Source organism: Mesoplodon bidens (assembly GCF_964165515.1).
Source record: "Mesoplodon bidens genome assembly, chromosome: X".
NCBI classification, from domain to species: Eukaryota; Metazoa; Chordata; class Mammalia; order Artiodactyla; family Ziphiidae; genus Mesoplodon; species Mesoplodon bidens.
In genome coordinates this window covers 47857792-47883668 of record NC_138163.1, presented here as the reverse complement: position 1 = coordinate 47883668, position 25877 = coordinate 47857792, and the positions used below count along the sequence as shown (strand labels likewise).

At 38.2% G+C, this 25877-nt stretch overlaps 1 protein-coding gene across 5 annotated transcripts in view; it reads right to left on the bottom strand.

Annotated features, from left to right (window-relative positions):
• Nucleotides 1-25877, bottom strand: part of RBM41 (RNA binding motif protein 41) — a gene marked incomplete at its 5' end in the record, with an annotated part of 64515 nt that overhangs the window by 24151 nt on the left and 14487 nt on the right. For all 5 annotated transcript variants that reach the window (XM_081221481.1, XM_081221483.1, XM_081221482.1 and 2 more), the window contains one exon: nucleotides 1962-2365. In XM_081221481.1, the coding sequence (XP_081077607.1) occupies nucleotides 1962-2365 (404 nt within the window). The remainder of the gene's footprint in view (nucleotides 1-1961; nucleotides 2366-25877) is intronic.

Below are 25877 nucleotides of genomic sequence, written 5' to 3'. Positions count from 1 at the left end.
TTCCACTCCTAGATATGTAATATAGAACAGTGATTCTTAAAATGTCACTCTCAGACCAGCATCATCATCAGTATCTCCTGGGAAACTGGAAATGCAAATTCTCAGGTCCTACTCCAGATGTATAGAACAAAAAATTCTGGGGGGCGGAACCCAGCAATCTGTGTTTTAACAAGTCTTCCAGGTGATTCTGCTGCACACTAACATTTGAGAATCACTGCAATAGAGCAATATTTTTCTGGCCTTTTTGACTGAGATCTATAGGAAGAAATGCATTTTATATTCTGGCCCACACACATATCACACACACACACATTAAACAAAAGCTTCAAGAAACAATAATTATCCTTACTACTCTATGGAATGCAGTTTGATATTTTCTATTCTATTTCATTTCTTTAAAAAATTGCTGGTTGTGACCTAATAATAGTAATTTAAAATTTGAAAACCTGTCCTAGAGAAACTCCTGTACATATGCAACAGGAGATATGTACAATAATGTTTGCTGCAGAACTGTCTATAACAAAAAAAAATGAAAAGAAAAAATCTTCAGGAGAATGGATAAATGAATTATAGTATCTTTCTACAATGGAATACTACATAGTTCCTTATATCTTTAGAAATAAATTTCAAAAACTTGTATATTGAGTCAAAAAAGCAAGTTGTAGAAGGGTATGTAGAGTATGGTATCATCTATACATTTTAAAAATATGTAAAACTATATGTTGTTTATGAATATATAGATATATAGTAAAAATATAAAAACACAGATGGGAATGATAAATAGCAAATACAGGATCGTGGTTACCACTGGAAAGGAGAAAGAGGAATGGGATTGGTGAGGGATACATGAAAGTCTTCAGGCATCTCTATAAGGCCTTATTTTTTTAATTAGGCAAATATGGAAACTGTTAAGAATTGATAGAGAATTCCCTGGCGATCCAGTGGTTAGGACTCTGTGCTCTCACTGCCAAGGGCCTGGGTTCAATCCCTGGTCAGGGAACTAAAATCCCACAAGCTGCGTGGCATGGTCAAGAAAAAAAACGGCAAGAATTGATAAAGATGGCTGGCTGGGTACAAAGGATTTTGCTATATTATTCTCTGTCACTTTTTGTAATGAGTAATATTTCATAATAAAAAATAAATAAAAATCAAGCTACCCTTGAACATCAAGAATATATTAGAAATGCAATAATTCAAAGGAAACTGCTTTAATATCCCTTACCTACGATGCCTTTTTAAAAATTCAGGGACAGCCAGAAGCTAACATTATTTTTTTGGTTTCGTTTTTTAAATTAGACGCAATCAAGTATATACTCCAGGGGCTTGTGTTGCTTCTTTGAGTGACATGATAATGAAATTTTCAATTCTGTATGTAACATATACCATGAATGTGAAATAATGATCTGATCAACAAAACAAGGATTATTTACAACTTTTCTTAGATATTTGCCAATTCCTCAAGGCTTAGAGGCCCTGTGCTTTCACTTTGCTGCTTAGCTATCAGCAACTTAAGTCATATGTCATATAAAAGCCAGGTGGAGCATTCTGAAGAGAAAACTCATGTGGTAATACTAAACCCTACTCACAACCAGGCACCATGGCTACCAGATATGGTGGTACTATGAATACTACTTGATTTATTAGTAGCCTAGGAAATTAGAGGTTACTTTTTTTCCATTGAGGGTTTCTAGTGGGTATGGACTGATCAAGATTTCTTTAAAATTCTAAGGGTAGCTTAAGACATTAGAAAACCACAAAGAACATCATAGGAAATACGTTACTTATATAGTCAGAGCTACTTATATAGCAGAGGATGAATAGTCAAGGTCAAGGAAAAACACAATCACTGTGCCTATGTCATGATTCTTTGGTATAATAAAAGCTAATATAAAAGTATTATTTTAGGTAGAAGTAAATAAAAATGAAAACAACCCATTTTGTTTTCTTGGTTTGGCCTATACCTTGTTTGGATCCCCTGGATTATATGAAGAAAACATAGGAATTTTTCGGATCTCTTCCTCTGACAAACGATTTCTCTGGATCTCATCTTCTGGGACAAATTCTATTGGCTGCGTCAGCTTCTTAGGCCCCGTCCAACACTGCTCAGGTGAATTATCAATAACTTTTGCCACATGGAGACTGGGACCTTTACCCTGTGCTGCCTGTTTTCCCTTGTCCTGGAGTAATGACGGGTTCTCAGCTGTGCCACTATCTCCCACTGATGTAGCTGAGACCAGTGAGTGGGAAGCAAAGGGTTCACCTCTCATTAGTTGGAACTCTTCAAGACGTTTTTTCATTATCATCTCTTGGTAAAAATTTTCCAGGTTGTTCATGGGATCACCTTTGTTCTTCTTTTGGGGTTCATCTGGATCAAGACAAAGAGATAGGGAAGTTCTACAAAGCCTACCAATACAACCTTTGACAAATTAATAAAAATTAAAATTTGAATCTCAGATAATGAAACTCTGCTGGGGCAGGTGTTTACAACCTGTGAAAAGTGACAATAATATATAGCTATGTTATTACAGTGCATCTTGGGCAAGGCCGGGTTTATGGTAAGGCAAGTGAGGCACCTGGGGTACAAAATTTGAGGTGCTCACTCTCAGGGTCATGCAAGTACATGCATCTAACTGATAAAGACATTTGAAAAATGTAACTAGTATGGCATTATCACACTTCACAAAATTAATAATTCCTTAGCATTATCTACTACGGAGTTCATATTCAAATGGCCCTGATTTTCTCAAAGATATCTTTTTACACTTGGTTCAGGATCTAAACCAGCCATTGGCTGTTATATCTTTTAAGCCTCATTAAAAAAACAAATAAACAGTTCCCCTTCTTTCCCACCCCTCCAATCTGTTTCTTCCCCCATCCCATTGATTTATTAGAGAAACCACATCATTTGTTCATAGAACAAATGAATTTGACTGGCTGTTCCTCATGATATTATTTAACTTGTTCCTCAATCCCCTCTATTTCTTACAAACTGGCAGTTAAATCTAGAGCTATGCTTTCAATGTGGCCACTAGCCACATGAGTCTATTTAAATTAATTTTTAAAATGTCAGTTCCTCTGTTAAATTAGGAATATCAAATGCTCAACAAGCACATGTGGCTAGTGGACACCATACTGGGCAGAATAAAGACCATTTACATCACTGTAGAAAGTTGCATTGGATAGTGCTGATTTAGATTTGGGTTCAATATTTTTAGGCAAGAGTCCTCCATATATTATATAGATGTGTATTTCCTATTACATCATGTCATAAGGCACATAATGTTTAGTGGTCCCCTTTTTAGTGATGCTAAAATTGATCAGTGGATTCAGGTGGTATTAGTCTGATCTTTCCATTATGAAGTTTTCCCGTTCACATTTCACCTAAGGGGTTTTGCATCTATTGATGACCATTGTCTAAATCCATTAATTTATTAAGAGTTGTAAAATGGGGCTCCCCTAATTCTATTATTTATTTTGTCCTTATTATTTCTATTATTTCTTCTGTATTTATTATCTGGAATTCTATAATGGACTTACCGTCATCAACTATGTGGTTTCCCTACATACAGTTCATACAGCAAAAGCAGGATAAATGCTTGATTTGCTTCCCATTATTTACCAACTATAAAAGTAATGAGTTGGTACTTTAAAAGTGTTAAAAATGATTATTTTTAGTATAATTGTGAGACCTGTATTTTCATATATTTGATGTGTTTCAATTAAATATAGTCATTCTTTTTAGTGGTCAAATTATCCCACTCAGGACTAGTGAAAGTCCCTTAAAATTGGCTCCTGTATTGCTTTCCAGTTTTCTGGCACAGCAAGATGTCTTAAGCTCATCTTGTATAATTCCTGACTCAAAGCTGGAATATTTCTCTAAGGACCACTGGCTCCTGTTAGTGGGAAATAGTGTTTAGAAACCACAATACGTTGTTAGTTCTGTTCATAAATGTTGAGTTGTTGTTGCTTCTAGGCCTTTTCAGTGAACAAAGGTAGGAAAATTTTTACGAAAAATAAATCATAAATTCATACTGGTATTTCCACTTCAAATTTAAGATTACAAGGTTTTAACTCGAACTCCTTGATTTTTGACTTGTATCTCTTTTCACATGTGCTTAAGATATTGGCTCTTAATGATATTAACAAAATTATTAGCTTTTTCCTACAGTATAGAGAACTTTTAAATGTCAGTAACAATACTAACATGGTTATCAACAATACTAATATGACTATCAACAACTACTTAATACAGTTTTATAATTCTTTGCAGTTACTTTTGACCTTAAAATATATCCCATTAGGAATATACAAATACTGTTTTGAAATCATTTTAAATAATTATTTTCTCTATATGGTTATGCTACCAACTTTATTCATAGTTAGGCTCATTTGCTTCAGGTTGTTTATAAATTTTAAGGATTGATCTTTTTTCTCTTTTGATTAAATTTTTAAATTATGTGAAACATTTACATGGGTCTAAAGTGAAAACTGTGTTATACAGTACCTTCACAGAAGTCTCACTTCCACCTCTGTCCCCTTCATCCCACTCCTTTCCTTCTCCATAAGTAATAATTTTATTAGGTTTTGGCTTTATGGTTCCATTGTTGTTTTTTTTTTGAAATATAAGCAAATAGGCACAAACACACCACACATATATATGTCTGTGTGTGTGTATGTGTGTGTGTATATATATATATATCACACATATATATGTGTGTATATATAGATATATAATTCATTACACCCCCTCTCCTACATAAAAGGTAACTTACTTCACTGTTCTACAACTTACTTTTTTGCACTTAGCAATATATCCTGGTGATAATTCCATATTAATGTATGGAACTCTTCCCTTTCTTTCTTATAGCTGCATAGTACTTCATTGTGTGGATGTACAATAGTTTATTCAACTACTCCCTTACTGATGCACCTTGGTGTTGCTTCCAGTCTTTTCTGCTATTGTGAATAATGCCCTGACAAACAGCCTTCTGCATATAGGATTTTGTATTTTCTCAGTATATCTTTGAAATAGATTCCAAGAAGTGGCATTGCTGAGATAAAAGGCAAATGTGTATGTAATTTTTCTATACATTGCTAAATTCTACTCTGTAGGAATTGTACTATTCTGCATTTCCACCAGCAGGGTATAAGAATATTTATGGAAGGATTTCTTAAGACCCAAAAAGCATTAACCATTAAGGAATATATCGACAAATTCAACTACATTAAAATTAAAAGCTTCTGTTCATCAAAATATCCTAAACAGAAAACTCACGGAATGGAAAAAGATATTTGCTATACAAATAACTGATAAAGAACACAATCATTAGGAAAATGGGCAAAAGACAGAAAAATGTGCCTCGCAAAAGAGGAAATACACTGGCTAATAAATATATGCAAAAGTGCTCAATGTTAGAATTCAGGGAAATACTAATTAAGAAGGGAATACCATATTGGAAAAAAATAAAAAAGAATACCAATACCACATGTCAGTGAGGCTGTAGGGCAAATGGAGCCCCCATACATTGCTGGTAGGAATGTGCAGCCACAGTGCAAATCACCATGACGTTACCTACTAACGCTGAATATATGCTCATAATATGACCGATCAATTCCACTCCTACATATATACCCTAGAATAATTTGGGCATAGTGCACCAGAATATAATAATAAGAATATTTAGATCAGTACTATTTATAACAGGCCTGAAACTAGCAAAAATATAAGTATCCACCTAAGAAGAATCAATTATAAAATTGTAGTAGGTTTATATAATGAAATCCTATATTACAACAAAAGTGAACAAATTTTGGTTACATATGACCAAGTGGATGAATATACTAATGTATACACTCAAAAATATTTATTCAGTGACTATTATGATCCAGGTAGTATTCTAGGTTCTTGGGACACATTAATAAAACAAAGATCCCTATCTTCAAAGAACTAAGTAAATTATATGGTATGCTAGAAGGTTATGAGTGCTATGAAAAAGAAAAAATACAGCAGCATAAGGGATAACTGGAAGGGCTAGAAGGTGGTGGTAATGTTGGTTGCAATTTTACTGTTGGTCTGAGTAGGTCTCATTGAGAAGGTGACATTTGAGAGAAGCCTTACAGAAAGTGAAGTAATCTATCATCCTGATATTGGAGTGAGGGCTCCAAGGTGGGAGTATGTTTCAAAAAATTTTTAAAGTCTGAAATCATACAAAGTATTTCTTTAATACATACAAAGTATTTCTCTGACCATAATGGAATCACATTAGAGATATACTGCTAGAAGAAACCTGGGAAAATATAAATATCTGGAAATTAAACAACACACTTCTAAATAACCCATAGGTCAAAGAACTTCCATAGGAAATTTTAAAATATTCTGAACTAAATGAAAATGAAAACACAACATAACATTTATGGATACAGATAAAACAATGTACAGAGCTTTAAACACCTATATCAGAAAAGAATGGTTTCAAATCTATAATCTGAGCTTCCAACGTAGGAAACTAGAAAAAGAGCAAACTAAACACAAAGAAGGAAGAAAATAATAAAGATTAGGGAATCAGTGCAACACAAAACATTAAAAGTAGAGAAAAATCAATGAAACCAAAAGCTGGTTCTTTGAAAAGATTAACAAAATGGCAAACCCTTAGCTAGACCAACCAAGAAAATAAGAGAGAAGACAAAAATGACTAAAGTCAAGAATTAAAAGGGAGGCATCATTACTGACCCTATAGAAATGGAAATGATTAAAAGGGAACATTAATTATAACTTTAGGCCAACAAATGAGAAAGCTTAGATGAATGGACAAATTCAAAGGAAGATATAAATTAACAAAGCAGTCTCAAGAAGAACAGCTGAAAAACCTATAATAAGTAGAGGCTGAATTAGTAATCAACAAACTGCTCACAAAGAAAAGTCCAGGTCCAGATGGTTTCATTTGTGAATTCTATCAAATATTTAAGAAATAATAGTGATCCTGCACAAACACTTTCAGAAAATAAAGGAGGGAATATTTTCCAACTTATTCTACTATGTCATTATTACACCGAAACCAAAGCTAAGGAAAGACATCACAAGCAAAGAAAACCACAGACCAATATCCCTCATGAAAACAGACACAAAAATCCTTAACAAAATATTAGCAAGCTTAATCTAGCAACATATAAAAATGATTGTGATGATACACTTATAAGTGGATTTATCCCAGGAATGAAAGATTGTTTTCACATCTAAAAATCAATTAATAAAATATGTCATGTTAACAGATTAAAACTTTAAACCACATGCTCACTACAGTAGGTGCAGAAAAAGCAGTACACAAAATCCAACACCCATTCATGATTTTCAAAAAATCCTCAAATAACTAGGATAGAAGGGAATCTCCTCAACGTGCACATGGTAGGCACCAAAGGTGTCTGCATCCTACACCCTGGGATCTGTGAAAATGTCTCATGGTAAAAGGAACTCTGCAGATGTGATTAAGTCACTGATTATTCAGGTGATCCCAATGTAATTTACAAGGGTCCTTATAAGAAGGAGAAAGAAGAGTCAGAAACAGTAGGAGAGGTAGGATGGAAGTAGAGGTTGGATTAATGTGAGGAAGGGGCCATTAACCAAGCAATGCAGGTGGATTCCAGAAGCTGGAAAAGGCTCTCCTAGAGAACCCCAGAAGGAATGCAGCCCTGTGGACATCTTGATTTTAGGACTTTTGACCTCTAGAACTGTAAGAGAAAAATTCTGTGTTGCTTGAAGCCATTAAACTTATGGTAATTATAGTACCCATAAGAAAGTAATATACTGCTAAAGAGCATGCACAAAAACCCTAGAGGTAAGATCATAGTTAATGGTTAAAAACTGAATGTTTTCTCCCTTAGACTGGGAACCAGATAGGAAAGGAAAAAATAACTGTCTTTATTCATAGGCAACATGATTGTCTATGTAGAAAATCCTAAGGTATGCACTGAACTACTATAACTAATAAAAGAGTTTAGTCACAGAATACAAGAGGGATATACAACTGTATTCCTATATATTTACATGTAACGATCAGAAAATCAAATAAGAAAAATTCTATTCATAATATCCTCAAAAATGAATAAAATATTTAGAACTTAGTAAAAGAAGAATTTTAACTTGGGACAATCCCTTTAATAGATGTAAAGAGAGTTTACATCTATTAAAGCTGAAGATATATGAACTCTTCACCCCTCAATTCCACTCCTAGACCCTGAGAAACTCCTACACATGTGTCCCAGGATACATGTACGAGAATGACCACAGTAGCAGCACTGATACTTATACCCCCACAAATGGAAACAACCCACGTGTCCAACCACAGTAGAATGGATAAAGGTTGGTATGTTCAGATAAAGGAATACTATACTGCAATGATGAGGAATGAACTATGGCTACACATTGCAATATGAATAAATCTCACAAATATAATGTTAAGTAGAAAGAAAGACCCAATAGAATTCACATATTGTAAAATTCATTGGTATAGTGCTTAAAAACTGGTAAAACTGAACACGGTTTAGTGCTGTATGTATGGGTGGTAAAAATACAAAGAAATACATAGAAATTACTATCACAAGTCTGGACACTGGTTATATCTGATGGGCAGGGGGTTGGGATTTCATTTTTTTCATAGTTACAATTTTTTATTTAACTATAGTTGATTTACAATATTGTGTTAGTTTCAGGTATATAGCTTCAGATTCTTTTTCATTATTGGTTATTACAAGATATTGAATATAGTTCCCTGTGCTATACAGTAAATCCCTGTTGTTATACATAGTGGTGTGTAGAATTCTATATCCAGCAAAAATTATCCCTCAAAAGTGTAGGAGAAATAAAGATTTTCTCAGACAAACAAAAACAACTTACTCTGCAAGAAATGTTAAAAGAAGTTCTTTGGGGAGAAGGAATATAATATAGGGGCAAAACTTAGATCTACATAAAGAAAGGAAGAGTATCAAATAAGGAATAATATGAGGTAAAATCAAATACTATTTTTTGGGGCTTCCCTGTTGGCGCAGTGGTTGAGAGTCCGCCTGCCGATGCAGGGGATACGGGTTCGTGCCCTGGTCTGGGAGGATCCCACATACCGCGGAGCGGCTGGGCCCGTGAGCCATGGCTGCTGAGCCTGCGCATCCGGAGCCTGTGCTCCACAACGGGAGGGGCCACAACAGTGGGAGGCCCGCGTACCATAAAAAAAAAAATACTATTTTTCATTTTCTTAATTGATCTAAACAATAAGTGTTCAAAATAATAATAGTAACAATGCATTGTGTGATTATAGCATAGGGGTAAGTAAAATTAACAGGGATTGTGATTTCTGAAGGGCATATGGCGACTTTTGGAGTATTGGCAATGTTTTATTTTTTGATCTGACTGAACATATGTTTTAAGTACTCTTTGTCATGATCCTTTTCATTATCCCCTCCAAATTTATGTTCACCCAGGATGTCAGAACGTAATCTTATTTAGAAATAGAGTATTTGAATATATAATTAGGTAAGACGAGGTCATACTGGATTAGAGTGGGCCCTAAATCCAATGACTGGTGTCCTTTTAAGAAGACCATGTGAAGGCACAGAGACACAGACACACAGGGAGAATATCACATGATGATAGAAGCAGAGACTGGAGTGAAACATCTATAAGCCAAGGACTGCCAGCAACCGCTAGAAGCTAGGAGAGAGGCATGGAACAGATTCATCCTCACAGCCTTGTCAACACCTTGATTTGAACTAGCCTCCAGAACTGTGAAAGAATAAATTTCTGTTGTTTTAAGCCATCCAGTTTGTGTTTTTTTTTTTTTTTTTTTTTTTGTTACAGCAGCCCTGGGAAACTAACTAACACCTAAAACTGTAGAAGTGGTTTTGGAATTGGGTAATGGATAGAGGCTAGAAGAATTTGAGGTGCTTGATAGCAAAAGACTAGTTACCTTGAAGAGACCATTGGTAGAAATATGAATGTTTTTTTCTTGAGATTTTTTTAACATCTTTATTGGAGTATAACTGCTTTACAGTGGTGTGTTAGCTTCTGCTTTAGAACAAAGTGAATCAGCTATATGTATACATATGTCCCCGTATCTCCCCCCTCTTGCCTCTCCCTCCCACCCTCCCTATCCCACCCCTCCAGGTGGTCACAAAGCACCGAGCTGATCTCCCTGGGCTATGTGACTGCTTCCCACTAGCTATCTCTTTTACATTTGGTAGTGTATATATGTCCATGCCACTCTCTTACTTCGTCCCAGCTTACCTTTCCCCCTCCCAGAAATATGAATGTTAATAGTAGTTCTGGTGAGTGCTCAGAAGGAAGTAAAGAAGACAGTAGAGAAAGCTTCTATCATCTCAGAGAATACATATATCATCATGAACAAAATGCTGGTAGAGATATGAACATTAAAAGTGCTTCTGGTGAGGCCTTAGAAGGAAATGATGAACATGTTATTAGACACTGGAAGAAAGGTGATCTTTATCATAAAGTGGCAGAAACTTGGCTGATTTGAGTTCTGCTGTTGGGTCGAAAGTGTAACTTATAAATGATGAACTTGGATATTTAGCTGAGAAGATTTCCAAGCAAAGTGTGAAAGATGTAGCCTGGTTTCTCACTGATGCTTATAATAAAATGAGAGAGGAGAGAGTTAAATTGAGTAAATATCTGCTTAAAAAGGAATCAGCACTTGATGATCTGGAGAATTCTCAGCCTACCTAGACAGAATGCTCTGGAAAAAGGGCCAATGGTGTGGCTGGACAAACTTTCGCTGAAGAGATTAGGTGTGTGATGCATGGATCAAATCAACCATCTCAGAAGCCAGGAATAGACAAGGGGTTATCCAGAAAGGATGTGTGAAGACCCCTCATATCTAACGGTGTGGATCTCTTGACACACAAGAGACTGACACGGTTTTTAAGGATTTTATACCAGCAGAAACAGTGCCAGCCTGATGTGAAAGTGACAGAGACAGGGTAAAATGAAGGAAGGTAAAATGAAGTCACAAGTGCAGAAGCCAGAGAGGGTGGGGCTGCAGCTGCCCTGGTAGGCTAAGATGGTAGGGCTGTCCCAGAGGACCCAGAGAGCAAGGCTATCCCTGGCATCAGAGGACAGAGCGTTGAAGCCAGAGCATTCCTCTTAGGTCTTGAAATCTAATGGAATTTGCCCTGCTGGGCTGCTAACTCGCTTTAGAACAGTAACCCCTTTATTCCTTCCTTTTTGCCCTTTCAGAATGGGAATGCCTACCCTATGCTTGTCTCATCATTGTATTTTGGAAGCAGACAACTTGTCTAGTTTCATAGGTCTCTGGACGGAAAGGAATTTTGCCTTAGTATGGAACATACTCAAGAGTCTCACCTACACCTCATTTAGATGATTTAGATAATGAGATTTTGGACTTTTTGAGTTGATATTTAGATGAGATTTGGGACTTAGACTTGATGCTGAAATAGGTTAAGACTTTGGGGGATGTTGTGATGAGGTGAATGTATTTTGCACGTGAGACAGATATGAATTTGTGGAGGCCAGAGGGCTGACTATACTGGGTTGAATAGTGTACCCTCAAAATTCATGTCCATTCAGCACCTCAATATGTGACTTTATTTGGAAATAGGGGGTTGGCAGACGTAATTAGTTAAGATGAGGTCATACTGCATTAGGATGGATCCTAAATTCAAAGACTAGTGTCCTTAATAAGAAGGCTATGTGAAGACACAGAAACATAGACACACAAGGAGACTGTCATGCAATGACAGAGGCAGGGACTGGAATGATGCATCTGCAACACCAAGGAATGCTGGCAATCACCAGAAGCTAGAAGAGACAAGGAACTATCCTCCTCTAGAACCTTCGGAAAGAACATGGCCTTGCCAACAACTTGATTTCAGACTTCTAGCTACCGTGAAAGGATCAATTTCTGTTCTAAGCCACTAGATTTGTAGTTATTTGTTATGGCAGCACTAGAAAAATAATATAGATTTTAGAAGTCTTCCAAGAAATTTTATTTTATAGAGAGAAGGAAAAATTATTGATACACACAGTATCAATGAATCTCAAAAACATTATGCTGAGTTAAAGGAGCCTTACACAAAGAATATATAGTGTATGGTTTTGGTTATCTGAAGTTCTAGAACAGGCAAAACTAATCTATAGCATAAAAAAATCAAAACACTGGTTGCCTCTAGGAGAGTGGGATGGGAATTACTGAGAAGTATGGCGGAACTTTCTGGGGTGAGGGTAATCTTCTATGTGTTAATAAGGGTTAGGTTACACAAATGCAGTGTTGTGTTGAACATGGTCCAATGATTGTGTGCATCACTTCCCGACTCCATGTTCAGTGATAACACATTGGTAGCTTGAAATTGGCCATGGTGGGAATGTGTACATCATGAAAACTGGCAAATGATACATATCAGAGTCTCTTTTTTCTGGAGGGCTAGCTGTTAAAACATTTACCAACACATCACTACAAAGATGTATACATTGGTTAAAAGTCAGCAAATGAATACTTAAGATGTGTGCATTTCATTGCATGGAAATTTTATATCAAAAGAAAAAAAATGTAAATATGTAATTCTAGTCAACAATATGTATACTAACATATTTAGGGGGACATATATTTACATTGGCAATCTATTTAAAATACATCAATAAAGTAAGATGGTTTGATAGATGGATAAAGGGTTAGACAAGTGTGATAAATAAGTAAAATATTAATGTTATAATCTAGTCAGTTATCACTGGGTGTTTGTGATAAAATTCTTTCAACTTTTCTGTGTTTAAAATTTTTCATTAAATATTGGAAAAATATTTTCCCATTTGGATATCAAAAATATTAACATATGTAGTTTAATCTTATCTTTTTTAGGGCTTCAATTTTTATATTCATTTTTAAACCAACTGCTACTTGTTATGGTATATAGTGAAGGCAGAGAATCTAAACGTACTGTTTGCTCAAGTAGCAAAACAATTGAAGGGCATTTTTTGTTTTTATCTTTTTTTTTTTTTTTTTTTGCGGTACGCGGGCCTCTCACTGTTGTGGCCTCTCCCGTTGCGGAGCACAGGCTCCGGACGCGCAGGCTCAGCGGCCATGGCTCACGGGCCCAGCCGCTCCGCGGCATATGGGATCCTCCCGGACCGGGGCACGAACCCGTATCCCCTGCATCGGCAGGCAGACTCTCAACCACTGCGCCACCAGGGAGGCCCTGTTTTTATCATTTTTTAAAGATAGTTCATGGTAGGAGTACATACACCATGGACACTGGCAAATGGTACAAATCATGTTAAAATCTTGAAAGGAAAGAAGTAATACTGGGGATAACTGACTAAGGTCCCTGGGGAGATAAGAGGCATAGGATCCAGCACAAAGGAATAAAGATTAACCTTAGGCAGAAAGGATGTCCCTAGCACTGAGTTGAGACTGAAGAAAATGATAGCTAAGATACGCAAGTTAGTGAAAGTGAGGCAGAAAGTGGATGAAGGTTCTTATTGATGGCACTGTTTTCTTTGAAATAGGAAAGAAGACTATCTGCTAAAAATAATGAAACAGTAGGATAGGAAATAGTAATGAAGATCTAAAATAGCATTTATAAGGAATGAAATAGCTGACCAGGGACTAGGAGGTAGATTGCTGAAGAAAGAAGAAGGCTCTAGACAATACCAGCAATGAGGAATTTGTAGAGGCACTAATCAACAAAGTTATACTATTTTTCTCTAGTAGTGCTCAAAAGCCATCATGAATAAATAAAGAAGGCAATTAGTTGGATTGATTCTGGGTTGAGGATTTGCTGGGTGGGTATGATACGCAGACAAGGAAGCAAGGAGAATGATTCAGTGGCAAGAACTTGGGTAAATAATGGATGATGGGGTCTAAGTGAGATGTGTAAGGAAGAGGAGACAGGAAGGGGATGACAGATTGGGAAAAAATTAAAAGGTCAGGGAACTGGAGATTTCAACAGGGTGGAAGAAATGGTAAAATGAGTGTAAGAGAGTTGTGAGAGTCAGAAGGATAAGAGAAAGGTTGTGGTTAAAAGTAGTACACTGGAGTTTAAGATTTCAGAGGAAGTATATTTCCAGAGATAATATATGTTGTTTTCCCACTGATTTAAGTTTAGAAAATGGGATATGTATTACACACCCCCCCCCACACACAAAGTTATCTCAAGATATAGTAAAATCACACTTAAAAAAGCAAAAAATCTTTTCAAACCACATATATAAATGCCATGATCAAGATCATAGACTTTTATGTAAGAACAGACCTAGATTTAAGTCCTAGCATGGTCATTTAACAACTGACCTTGAGAAAGTCACTTATCTCCTCAGAAGCTCAATTTCATTATCTGTAATACAGCCACCACCTTATAGGGCTAAGGCTGAAATGAGTTAATGTGCAAAATGCTTAACATAAGGAGTAGCACAAATAAGCCCCCTATTAGGAATTCTGTTTCCAGGTAAGATTAAGTAAGTACACTTTTGCCTCTCCCACTGAATACAGCTATAAAACCTAGAGAGACTGCATGGAGTACATGAAGACAATGAAAACTACAAAGCAGCAGTTGAAATAGGTAAGAAACTTAGAATTTGAAATAACAAAGAACTCATGCCCAGACACAGCATAATCAAATTGCTGAAAAGTAAACAGGGTAAAAAACAAGTAGAAGAATAAAGAGAAAAAGTTTAAAAACACATACATTTATGGTTAATTGATTTTCTAAAAAAAGTACCAAGACAGTTTAATTGGGAAAGGATCATCTCTTCAATGAAAAGCAGCAGGACTATTGGATATCCATATGCAAAGAGATTAATGTAACCTTAACCTTACATCATATGTGTAATTCAGAAATTAATTCAAAATGGTTCATAGACCTAAATGTATGAGGAGCTAAAACTATAAATCTTCTAGAAGAACACATATGAGGAAAATCTTTGTGATACTGGGTTAGAAAGAAATCTTAGTTACAAGACCAAAAGCAGAAGTCATAAAAAAAATTAGACTTCACCAAAATCACAAACTCTCAAGCTTCAGAAAATGCTGTCAAGAAAGGGGACGTCAGTGAAAATGACAGAGTTAAGAACCTCTTGGGGCTTCCCTGGTGGCGCAGTGGTTAAGAATCCGCCTGCCAATGCAGGGGACATGGGTTCAAGCCCTGGTCCGGGAAGATTCCACATGCCACAAAGCAACTAAGCCTGTGTGCCACAACTACTGAGCCTGTGCTCTAAAGCCCACGAGCCACAACTACTGAGCCCACGTGCCACAACTACTGAAGCCCATGCACCTACAGCCCGTGCTCCACAATAAGAGAAGCCACCGAAATAAGAAGCCCGCGCACTGCAACGAACAGTAGCCCCCCCTTGCTGCAACTAGAGAAAGCACGCACGCAGCAACAAAGACCCAGCACAGCTAAAAAAAAAAAAAAAAAAAAAAAAAAAACAAAAACCTCTTAAATTTCTCTTGCCATAAAAGCAATGAGAACACTGGCAGAAATGTCAGAATCAACTTTTTCAGAACTCTGAAAATTAACCAATCTTGGAAACATTTATTGAAAAAAATAGCTGAATATCAGTAAGAATAATAAGTTTTATGGCATTTTAACTTGGCTTTTATCTCATCCCTTTCTCTCATGTCGGTAGTAACCTTGAAAACCAACAACCCCAAATCACAGTGAAACCGGCAGCCTGGCAACCACTGAAGAAGAAAGAACAGAGTTTGAGTTCCTTTAAAGCCCCATTCCCAGAGAACTGTCAATTACTTGATCTGTCTAGTGGTTCCCTGGAAGATCACACAAGCAACATTCTCTTTATCTGACCCAGCTCAAAATTCATCCAGTGGTAACAGCCTTTTACCCGAGAACTTCTGTCAAAAACAATCAGAGGCAGTTGTTGGATTTTCTGGCTAGCTGAGGTGGTGTAGCTGAGACAAACAATAGGTTAACCAAAAAGCTTAGAAGGAAATCCTAGGGAATAAAATGTCCTTAGGGGGCTCTGAAAAGCTCCGACATATTTCTAGGGATCTAGAAGGCCATACATGTGCACAGGACTGTCCACATGGCCAGAGCTTTGTGTGTGCTCAGGAAAGACCTGAAAAATCCGTAAGCTCTCACCACTGACTAATATTGAGTTTCTGCGCAAGCAGGAAGTAAAGGCTACAATGGAGTTATCAACTGCTTAGCTGACTGTTGAAGATGTCTTCAGCTTACACACAAAGTCCATCGGTACTGGGAAATCCCTCAGTACTGGGAAAAGTACTAGTTCTAGACATAATTAAAACATTGTGTTAAGTTAAAGAAGGCCATATATTATATGATTCCATTTATATGAAATGTCCAGAGTAGGCAAATCCATAGGGACAGACAGTAGACCAGTGACTGCCTGGGCTGGAAGTAGAAACAGTGACTGGGAACAATCTCTGGGGTGATGAAAATGTTCTAAAATTAGACTGTGGTAATGGTTGAACAACTCTGTTAAATTTACTACAAACCACTGAATTGTACATTTTAAATGAGTTTTATGGTATGTAAAATACAGCTCAATAAGGAAGGGAAGGGCTTCCCTGGTGGCGCAGTGGTTGGGAGTCCGCCTGCCGATGCAGGGGACACGGGTTCGTGCCCCGGTCCGTGAAGATCCCACATGCTGCGGAGCGGCTGGGCCTGTGAGCCATGGCCGCTGAGCCTGTGCGTCTGGAGCCTGTGCTCCACAACGGGAGAGGCCACAGCAGTGAGAGGCCCGTGTACCGCAAAAAAAAAAAAAAAAAGAAGGGAAAGAAAAGGACCCACCTACATTCTTTAAGAAACTCAATTTTTTCAAAATATGAAACTCACTTTCAAATATAACAATATAGATAGGATAAAAGTAAAGTGGAGAGAAAGCAATTCTGGAATGTTGGAGTAAGGACCTCTGAAAATCTGCTGTCCCATAAAAGCAAAAAGAACACCGGCAAAAGTTGTCAAAATCAAACTTTTGATAAGTCTGGAAATTAAGTAAAGGCTTGCAACAATATGAGGAACAGTTATTCAAGAAAAACAGCTGAGTAGCAGTCAGAATAGTAAGATTTGTGGCACTTTAACTTCCATAATCCCATTTCCCTCTCTCCAGTTTTTCAGTAGCCACTATGACAGTTGTGAAAAACAGCAGCCTAACTGACACTAGAGGAAGCAGAGCAGTTCTGGTGCTCCCTAAAAGCGCCATCCTCAGAGAACTGTCACTGTTTGACTTTCCTAGCACCTCAATGAAAAGCTACACTCTGAGGGTTTGTCTTTGACTTGGTTCATATCTCACTCTGTGGAACAGCCCATCCCTAGATCAGGTCAAAACCAATCAGTGGGGCTTGTTTAACACTTCAGCTGCTTGAGATGGCATTATCAGTTGGAGCTAACAAGAGGCTGACCAAAAAAATCACACTTCCTGCTTTCAAAATATATACAAAGCTATAGCAACTAAAACAGTATGGCACTGGCTTAAAGACAGATGTATGAACCACTGGAAAAGAATAGACAGCCCAGAAATAAACTACACATGTATGGTCAACTGATCTTTGACAAGGGTGCCAGGAATACACAATGGGGAAAGGATAGTCCCTTCAACAAATGGTGAAAAGTGGATATCCTTGTGCAAAAAAGTGAAACTAGACCCTTATCTTATGCCATTCACAAAACTCAATTCAAAATGGATTAAAGACTTAAAAACAAGACCTGAAACTCTAAAACTCCTAGATGAAAACACAGGGGAAAAGCCTCTTGACACTGGTATTGGCAATGATTTATTGGATATAACCTCTAAAACATAGGTAACGAAAGCAAAAACAGAGAAGTGGGACTACGTCAAACTAAAAAGCTTTAGCATAGCAAAAGAAAAAAATAAAAGAGTAAAAAGGCAACTTATAGAATGGGAGAAAATACAGTTGACTCTTTAACAACACCAGTTTGAACTGCACAGGTTCACTTAATGCAGATTTTTTTTTTTACTAAATACATACTATAGTACTACAAGATCTGTGGTTGGTTGAATCTGTAGATGTGGAACCATGGATATGGAGGGCTGAATATAAAGTTAAACATGGATTTTTGACTTCTCGGAGGGTCAGGGCCCCTAAGCCCTGTGTTGTTCAAGCGTCAACTGTATTTGCAAACCACATATCTGATAAGAGGTTAATGTCCAAAACATATAGGAAACACCTACAACTCAATGGCATAAAAATAAAACCTGATTAAAAAATGGGCAAAGTATTTGAATAGACACTTCTTCACAGAAGATATATGAATGGCCGATAGGTATATGAAAAGGTGCTCAGCATCACTAATCATCAGGGAAATGCAAATCAAAACCACAATGAGATATCATCTCACACCTGTAAGGATGGTTATTATCAAAAAGATAAGAGATAACAAGCGTTGGTGAGGATCTGGAAAACTGGAACCTTTGTACACTTTGGGTGGGAATGTAAAATAGTATGACTGCTATGGAAAACAGTATGAAGGTTCCACAAAAGATTAAAACTAGAAATACCATATGATAAAGCAATCCCACTTTTGAGTATTTATCCAAAAGAATTGAAATCACAAATATCAAAGCCAAGAGTATAATGGTTGTTGCCAGGGGAAAGGGGAAAATGGGGAGTTACTATTCAATGGTTATAAAGTTGATCTGCTGTACAACATTATGCCTATAGTTAACAATACTGTATTGTACACTTAAAAGTTTGTTAAGAGGGTAGATCTCATGTTGTATTCTTACCACATTTTTTTTTTAAAAAAAGAAAGAAAAATAGGGAATGAGATATCCATGGGGGCTTTGAAATGTTCAGACATATTCCTGGGACTCTAGAAGGTAAGGTACACGTGCAGGGCTATGCCTATGCCAAGGAAAGTGAGGGCCTGAGAAGTCACTAATCTCTCACTTATGACTGATCTTGAGGCTCTGCATAAGCAGGAAGCGAAGTTGAAGGCCGAGTTGCAAACTGCCCACCTGAGCACTGAAGGAGTGACCCAACACACACACACACACACACACACACACACACACACACACACAGCGCCTTGGTAAAGGTTGGTAGAGTTCTTGATTCAAGACATTCAAGAAAAACTCTCCAATCATTAGTGGGCCACTATGCTAACTGGACAGAAACTTCAGTGGCTTTATATGACAAAGAATTCAAAATTGACAGAATTGGTCCAGGAACATCACTAAACAAACAAATAGCAACAACAGCAAACACTGGGTGGGGAGGGGTTGACTGATTTTCAGAGTTGTCACATAATATCATTTTAAATGTCTAAATTTCAACAAAAAAAATTATAAGACTGTAATGGACTGAACATTTGTGTCCCCCCAAAATTCGTATCTTGAATCCCTACACCTCAGTGTGATGATAAAAGGAGATGGGGATGTCTGAGTAGTAATTAGGATTAGATGAGGTCCTGAGAGTGGAACCCTCAGGAATGGGATTAGTGCCCTTATAAGAGTCATCAGAGAGCTTGGTTCCTCTCTCTGCTCTCTACCATGTGAAGATTCAACAAGAATTCAGCAGTCTGCAACCCAGAAGAGGGCTCTCATCAGAACCTGTTCATGCTGGAACACTGATCTTAGATTTCCAGCCTCTAGAACTGTGAGAAATAAATATTTGTTGTTTATAAGTCACCCAGCTTATGGTACTTAGTTATAGCAGCCTGAGATGACTAAGACAAAGACACTGAGAAAAACAAAACGAAACCCCCAAAAAACAAGAAAGTATGGCCTGTACACAGGAAAAAAGAAAGAGCTGATAGAAACTCCCCTGAGGAAGCACATTGGGCTTCTCAGGAAAAAACTTTAAATCAGTTATCATAAGTTATTCAAACAATTATAGGAAATCATTTTATAAAGAAATAAAAGAATATTTCAGAATATCTTACTAAACAGAGGATAAAAATAAAGATAGAAGTTATAATAAAGACCACCCGGGGTAAGATGGCGGAAGAGTGAGACGCGGAGATCACCTTCCTCCCCACAGATTCATCAGAAATTCATCTACACGTGGAACGACTCCTACAGAACACCTACTGAACGCTGACAGAAGACCTCAGACCTCCCAAAAGGCAAGAAACTCCCCACATACATGGGTAGGGCAAAAGAAAAAAGAATAAACAGAGACAAAAGGATAGGGATGGGACCTGCACCAGTGGGCGGGAGCCGTGAAGGAGGAATGGTTTCCACACACTAGGAAGCCCCTTCACAGGCGGAGACAGAGGGTGGCGGAGGGGGAAAGCTTCGGAGTAGCGGAGGAGAGCGCAGCAACAGGGGTGCAGAGGGCAAAGTGGAGAGATTCCCGCACAGAGGATCGGTGCCGACAGGCATTCACCAGCCCGAGAAGCTTGTCTGCTCAGCCGCCGGGGCGGGCGGGGCTGGGAGCTGAGGCTTAGGCTTCGGTCGGAGCGCAGGGAGAGGGGTTGGCGGCGTGAACACAGCCTGAAGGGGACTAGTGCACCACAGCTGGCCGGTAGGGAGTCCGGAGAAAAGTCTGGACCCGCCGAAGAGGCGAGACTTTTTCTTCCCTCTTTGTTTCCTGGTGCGCGAGGAGAGGGGATTAAGAGCGCTACTTAAAGAAGCTCCAGAGACGGGCTCGAACCGAGGCTAAAGGCGTGGACCCCAGAGACGGGCGTGGGACGCTGGGGCTGCTGCTGCCGCTGCCAAGAGGCCTGCGTTCACGTGAGCGCAGGTCACTGTCCACGCCCCCTTTCCGGGGAGCCTGTGCAGCCCGCCACTGCCGGGGTCCCAGAATCCAGGGATGGCTTCCCCGGGAAAGCGCACGGAGCGCCTCGGGCTGGTGCAACGTTACGCCGGCCTCTGCCGCCGCAGGCTCGCCCCGCACTCCGTGCCCCTCCCTCCTGCCGCCTGAGTGAGCTGGAGCCCCTGAATCAGCGGCTCCTTTAAACCCAGCCTGTCTGAACTAAGAACAGATGCCCTCCGGCAACCTACATGGAGAGGCGGGGCCAAATCCAAAGCTGAGACCCGGGAGCTGTGAGAACAAAGAAGTGACAGGGAAATCTCTCTGTGCAGCCTCAGAAGCAGCGGATTAAAGCTCCACAATCAACTTGATGTACCCTGCATCTATGGAATACATGAATAGACAACGAATCATCCCAAATTGAGGAGACAGACTTTGAGAACAAGATTTAAGATTTTTTCCCCCTTTTCCTCTTTTTACAACGAATTATCCCAAATTGAGGAGGTGGACTTTGAGAGCAAGATTTAAGACTTTTTCCCCTATTCCTCTTTTTACAATGAATTATCCCAAATTGAGGAGGTGGACTTTGAGAGCAAGACTTAAGATTTTTTCCCCTTGTTCTCTTTTTGTGAATGTGTATGTGTATGCTTCTGTGTGAGATTTTCTCTGTACAGCTTTGCTTCCACCATTTGTCCCAGGGTTCTATCCGTCCGTTTTTTTTTGTTGTTGTTGTTTTAATTTTTTTTAATAATTACTTTTTTATTTAAATAACGCTACTATATTTTATCATACTTTATTCCATTTTACTTTATCTTTCTCTTTTTCCTACCTTCCCTTCCTCCCTCCCTCCCTACCCCCTCCTTTCTTTCTTTCTCTTTCCTTCCTTCCTCCCTCCCTCCCTCCCTCCTGTCTGTCTTTCTATCTTTCTTTCCTCCCTCCCTCCCTTCTTTCTTCCTTTCTCTCTTTCTTTCTTTCTTTCCTTCCTCCTCCCTCCCTCCTTTCTTTCTTTCTTTCCTTCCTCCCTCCCTCCCTCCTTTCTTTCTTCCTTCCTTCCTTTCTTTCCTTCTTTCTTTCTTTCTATCTTTCTCTCTTTCTTTCTTCTACTAATTCTTTCTTTCTACTTTTTCTCCCTTTTATTCTGAGTCGGGTAGATGAAAGGCTCTTGGTGCTGCAGCCAGGAGTCAGTGCTGTGCCTCTGAGGTGGGAGAGCCAACTTCAGGACACGGGTCCACAAGAGACCTCCCAGCTCCAAATAATATCAAGTGGCGAAAATCTCCCAGAGATCTCCATCTCAAAACCAGCACCCAGCTTCACTCAACGAACAGCAAGCTACAGTGCTGGTCACCCTATGCCAAGCAACTAGCAAGACAGGAACACAACCCCACCCATTAGCAGAGAGGCTGCCTAAAAACATAATAAGGCCACAGGCACCCCAAAACACACCACCAGAAGTGGACCTGTCCAACAGAGAGACAAGATCGAGCCTCAACCACCAGAACACAGGCACTAGTCCCCTCCACCAGGAAGCCTACACAACCCACTGAAACAAACTTAGCCACTGGGGACAGACCCCAAAAACAACGAGAACTACGAATCTGCAGCCTGCAAAAAGGAGACCCCAAACACAGTAAGATAAACAAAATGAGAAGACAGAAAATCACACAGCAGGTGAAGGAGCAAGATAAAAACCCACCAGACCTAACAAATGAAGAGGAAATAGGCAGTCTACCTGAAAAAGAATTCAGAATGATAGTAAAGATGATCCAAAATCTTGGAAACAGAATACACAAAATGCAAGAAACAGTTAACAAGGGCCTAGAAGAACTAAAGATGAATCAAGCATCGATTAAAAACACAATAAATGAAATGAAAAATACCCTAGATGGGATCAATAGCAGAATAACTGAGGCAGAAGAATGGATAAGTGAGGTGGAAGATAAAATAGTGGAAATAACTGCTGCAGAGCAGAATAAAGAAAAAAGAATGAAAAGAACTGAGGACAGTCTCAGAGACATCTGGGACAACATTAAACACACCAACATTCGAATTATAGGGTTTCCAGAAGAAGAAGAGAAAAACAAAGGGACTGAGAAAATATTTGAAGAGATTATAGTTGAAAACTTCCCTAATATGGGAAAGGAAATAGTTAATCGAGTCCAGGAGGCACAGAGAGTCCCATACAGAATAAATCCAAGGAGAAATACGCCAAGACACATATTAATCAAACTGTCAAAAATTAAACACAAAGAAAACATATTAAAAGCAGCAAGGGAAAAACAACAAATAACACACAAGGGAATCCCCATCAGGTTAACAGCTGATCTCTCAGCAGAAACTCTACAAGCCAGAAGGGAGTGGCAGGACATATTTAAAGTGATGAAGGAGAAAAACCTGCAACCAAGATTACTCTACCCAGCAAGGATCTCATTCAGATTTGATGGAGAAATTAAAAGGTTTACAGACAAGCAAAAGCTGAGAGACTTCAGCACCACCAAACCAGCTTTACAACAAATGCTAAAGGAACTTCTCTAGGCAAGAAACACAACAGAAGGAAAATACCTACAAAAACGAACGCAAAACAATTAAGGAAATGGGAATAGGAACATACATATCAAATCATTACCTTAAATGTAAATGGACTAAATGCTCCCACCAAAAGACACAGAATTGGCTGAATGGATACAAAAACAAGGGCTGTCTACAAGAGACCCACTTCAGACCTAGAGACACATACAGATTGAAAGTAAGGGGATGGAAAAAGATATTCCATGCAAATGGAAATCAAAAGAAAGCTGGAGTAGCAATTCTTATATCAGACAAAATAGACTTAAAAATAAAGACTATTAGAAGAGACAGAGAAGGACACTACACAATGATCAAGGGATCGATCCAAGAAGAAGATATAACAATTGTAAATATTTATGCACCCAACATAGGAGCACCTCAAAACATAAGGCAAATACTAACAGCCATAAAAGGGGAAATCGACAGTAACACACTGATAGTAGGGGACTTCAACACCCCACTTTCACCAATGGACAGATCATCCAAAATGAAAATAAATAAGGAAACACAAGCTTTAAATGATACATTAAACAAGATGGACTTAATTGATATTTATAGGACATTCCATCCAAAAACAACAGAATACACATTTTTCTCAAGTGCTCATGGAACATTCTCCAGGATAGATCATATCTTGGGTCACAAATCAAGCCTTGGTAAATTTAAGAAAATTGAAATTGTATCAAGTATCTTTTCCGACCACAATGCTATGAGACTAGACATCAATTACAGGAAAAGATCTGTAAAAAATACAAACACATGGAGGCTAAACAATACACTACTCAATAACGAAGTGATCACTGAAGAAGTCAAAGAGGAAATAAAAAAATACCTAGAAACACATGACAATGGAGACACGACGACCCAAAACCTATGGGACGCAGCAAAAGCCGTTCTAAGGGGGAAGTTTATAGCAATACAATCCCATGTTAAGAAACAGGAAACATCTGGAGTAAACAACCTGACCCTGCACCTAAAGCAATTAGAGAAAGAAGAACAAAAAATCCCCAAAGTTAGCAGAAGGAAAGAAATCATGAAGATCAGATCAGAAATAAATGAAAAGAAATGAAGGAAACGATAGCAAAGATCAATAAAACTAAAAGTTGGTTCTTTGAGAAGATAAACAAAATTGATAACCATTTGCCAGACTCATCAAGAAAAAAAGGGAGAAGACCCAAATCAATAGAATTAGAAATGAAAAAGGAGAAGTAACAACTGACACTGCAGAAATACAAAAGATCATGAGAGATTACTACAAGCAACTCTATGCCCATAAAATGGACAACCTGGAAGAAATGGACAAATTCTTAGAAATGCACAACCTGCCAAGACTGAATCAGGAAGAAATAGAAAATATGAATAGACCAATCACAAGCACTGAAATTGAAACTGTGATTAAAAATCTTCCAACAAACAAATGCCCAGGACCAGACAGCTTCACAGGCGAATTCTATCAAACATTTAGAGAAGAGCTAACACCTATCCTCAAACTCTTCCAAAATATAGCAGAGGGGGGAACACTCTGAAACTCATTCTACGAGGCCACCGTCACCTTGATACCAAAACCAGGCAAGGAGGTCACAAAGAAAGAAAACTACAGGCCAATATCACTGATGAACATAGATGCAAAAATCCTCAACAAAATACTAGCAAACAGAATCCAACAGCACATTAAAAGGATCATACAACATGATCAAGTGGGGTTTATTCCAGGAATGTAAGGATTCTTCAGTATACACAAATCAATCAATGTGATACACCATATTAACAAATTGAAGGAGAAAAACCATATGATCATCTCAATAGATGCAGAGAAAGCTTTCGACAAAATTCAACACCCATTTATGATAAAAACCCTGCAGAAAGTAGGCACAGAGGGAACTTTCCTCAACATAATAAAGGCCATATAGGACAAACCCACAGCCAACATCGTCCTCAATGGTGAAAAACTGAAAGCATTTCCACTAAGATCAGGAACAAGACAAGGTTGCCCACTCTCACCACTCGTATTCAACATAGTTTTGGAAGTTTTGCCACAGCAATCAGAGAAGAAAAGGAAATAAAAGGAATCCTAATTGGAAAAGAAGTAAAGCTGTCACTGTTTGCAGAAGACATGATACTATACATAGAGAATCCTAAAGATGCTACCAGAAAACTACTAGAGCTAATCAATGAATTCGGTAATGTAGCAGGATACAAAATTAATGCACAGAAATCTCTGGCATTCCTGTACACTAATGATGAAAAATCTGAAAGTGAAATCAAGAAAACACTCCCATTTACCATTGCAACAAAAAGAATAAAATATCTAGGAATAAACCTACCTAAGGAGACAAAAGACCTGGATGCAGAAAACTATAAGACACTGATGAAAGAAATTAAAGATGATACAAATAGATGGAGAGATATACCATGTTCCTGGATTGGAAGAATCAATATTGTGAAAATGACTCTACTACCCAAAACAATCTACAGATTCAATGCAATCCCTATCAAACTACCACTGGCATTTTTCACAGAACTAGAACAAAAAATTTCAAAATTTGTTTGGAAAAACAAAAGACCCCGAATAGCCAAAGCAATCTTGAGAACGAAAAACGGAGCTGG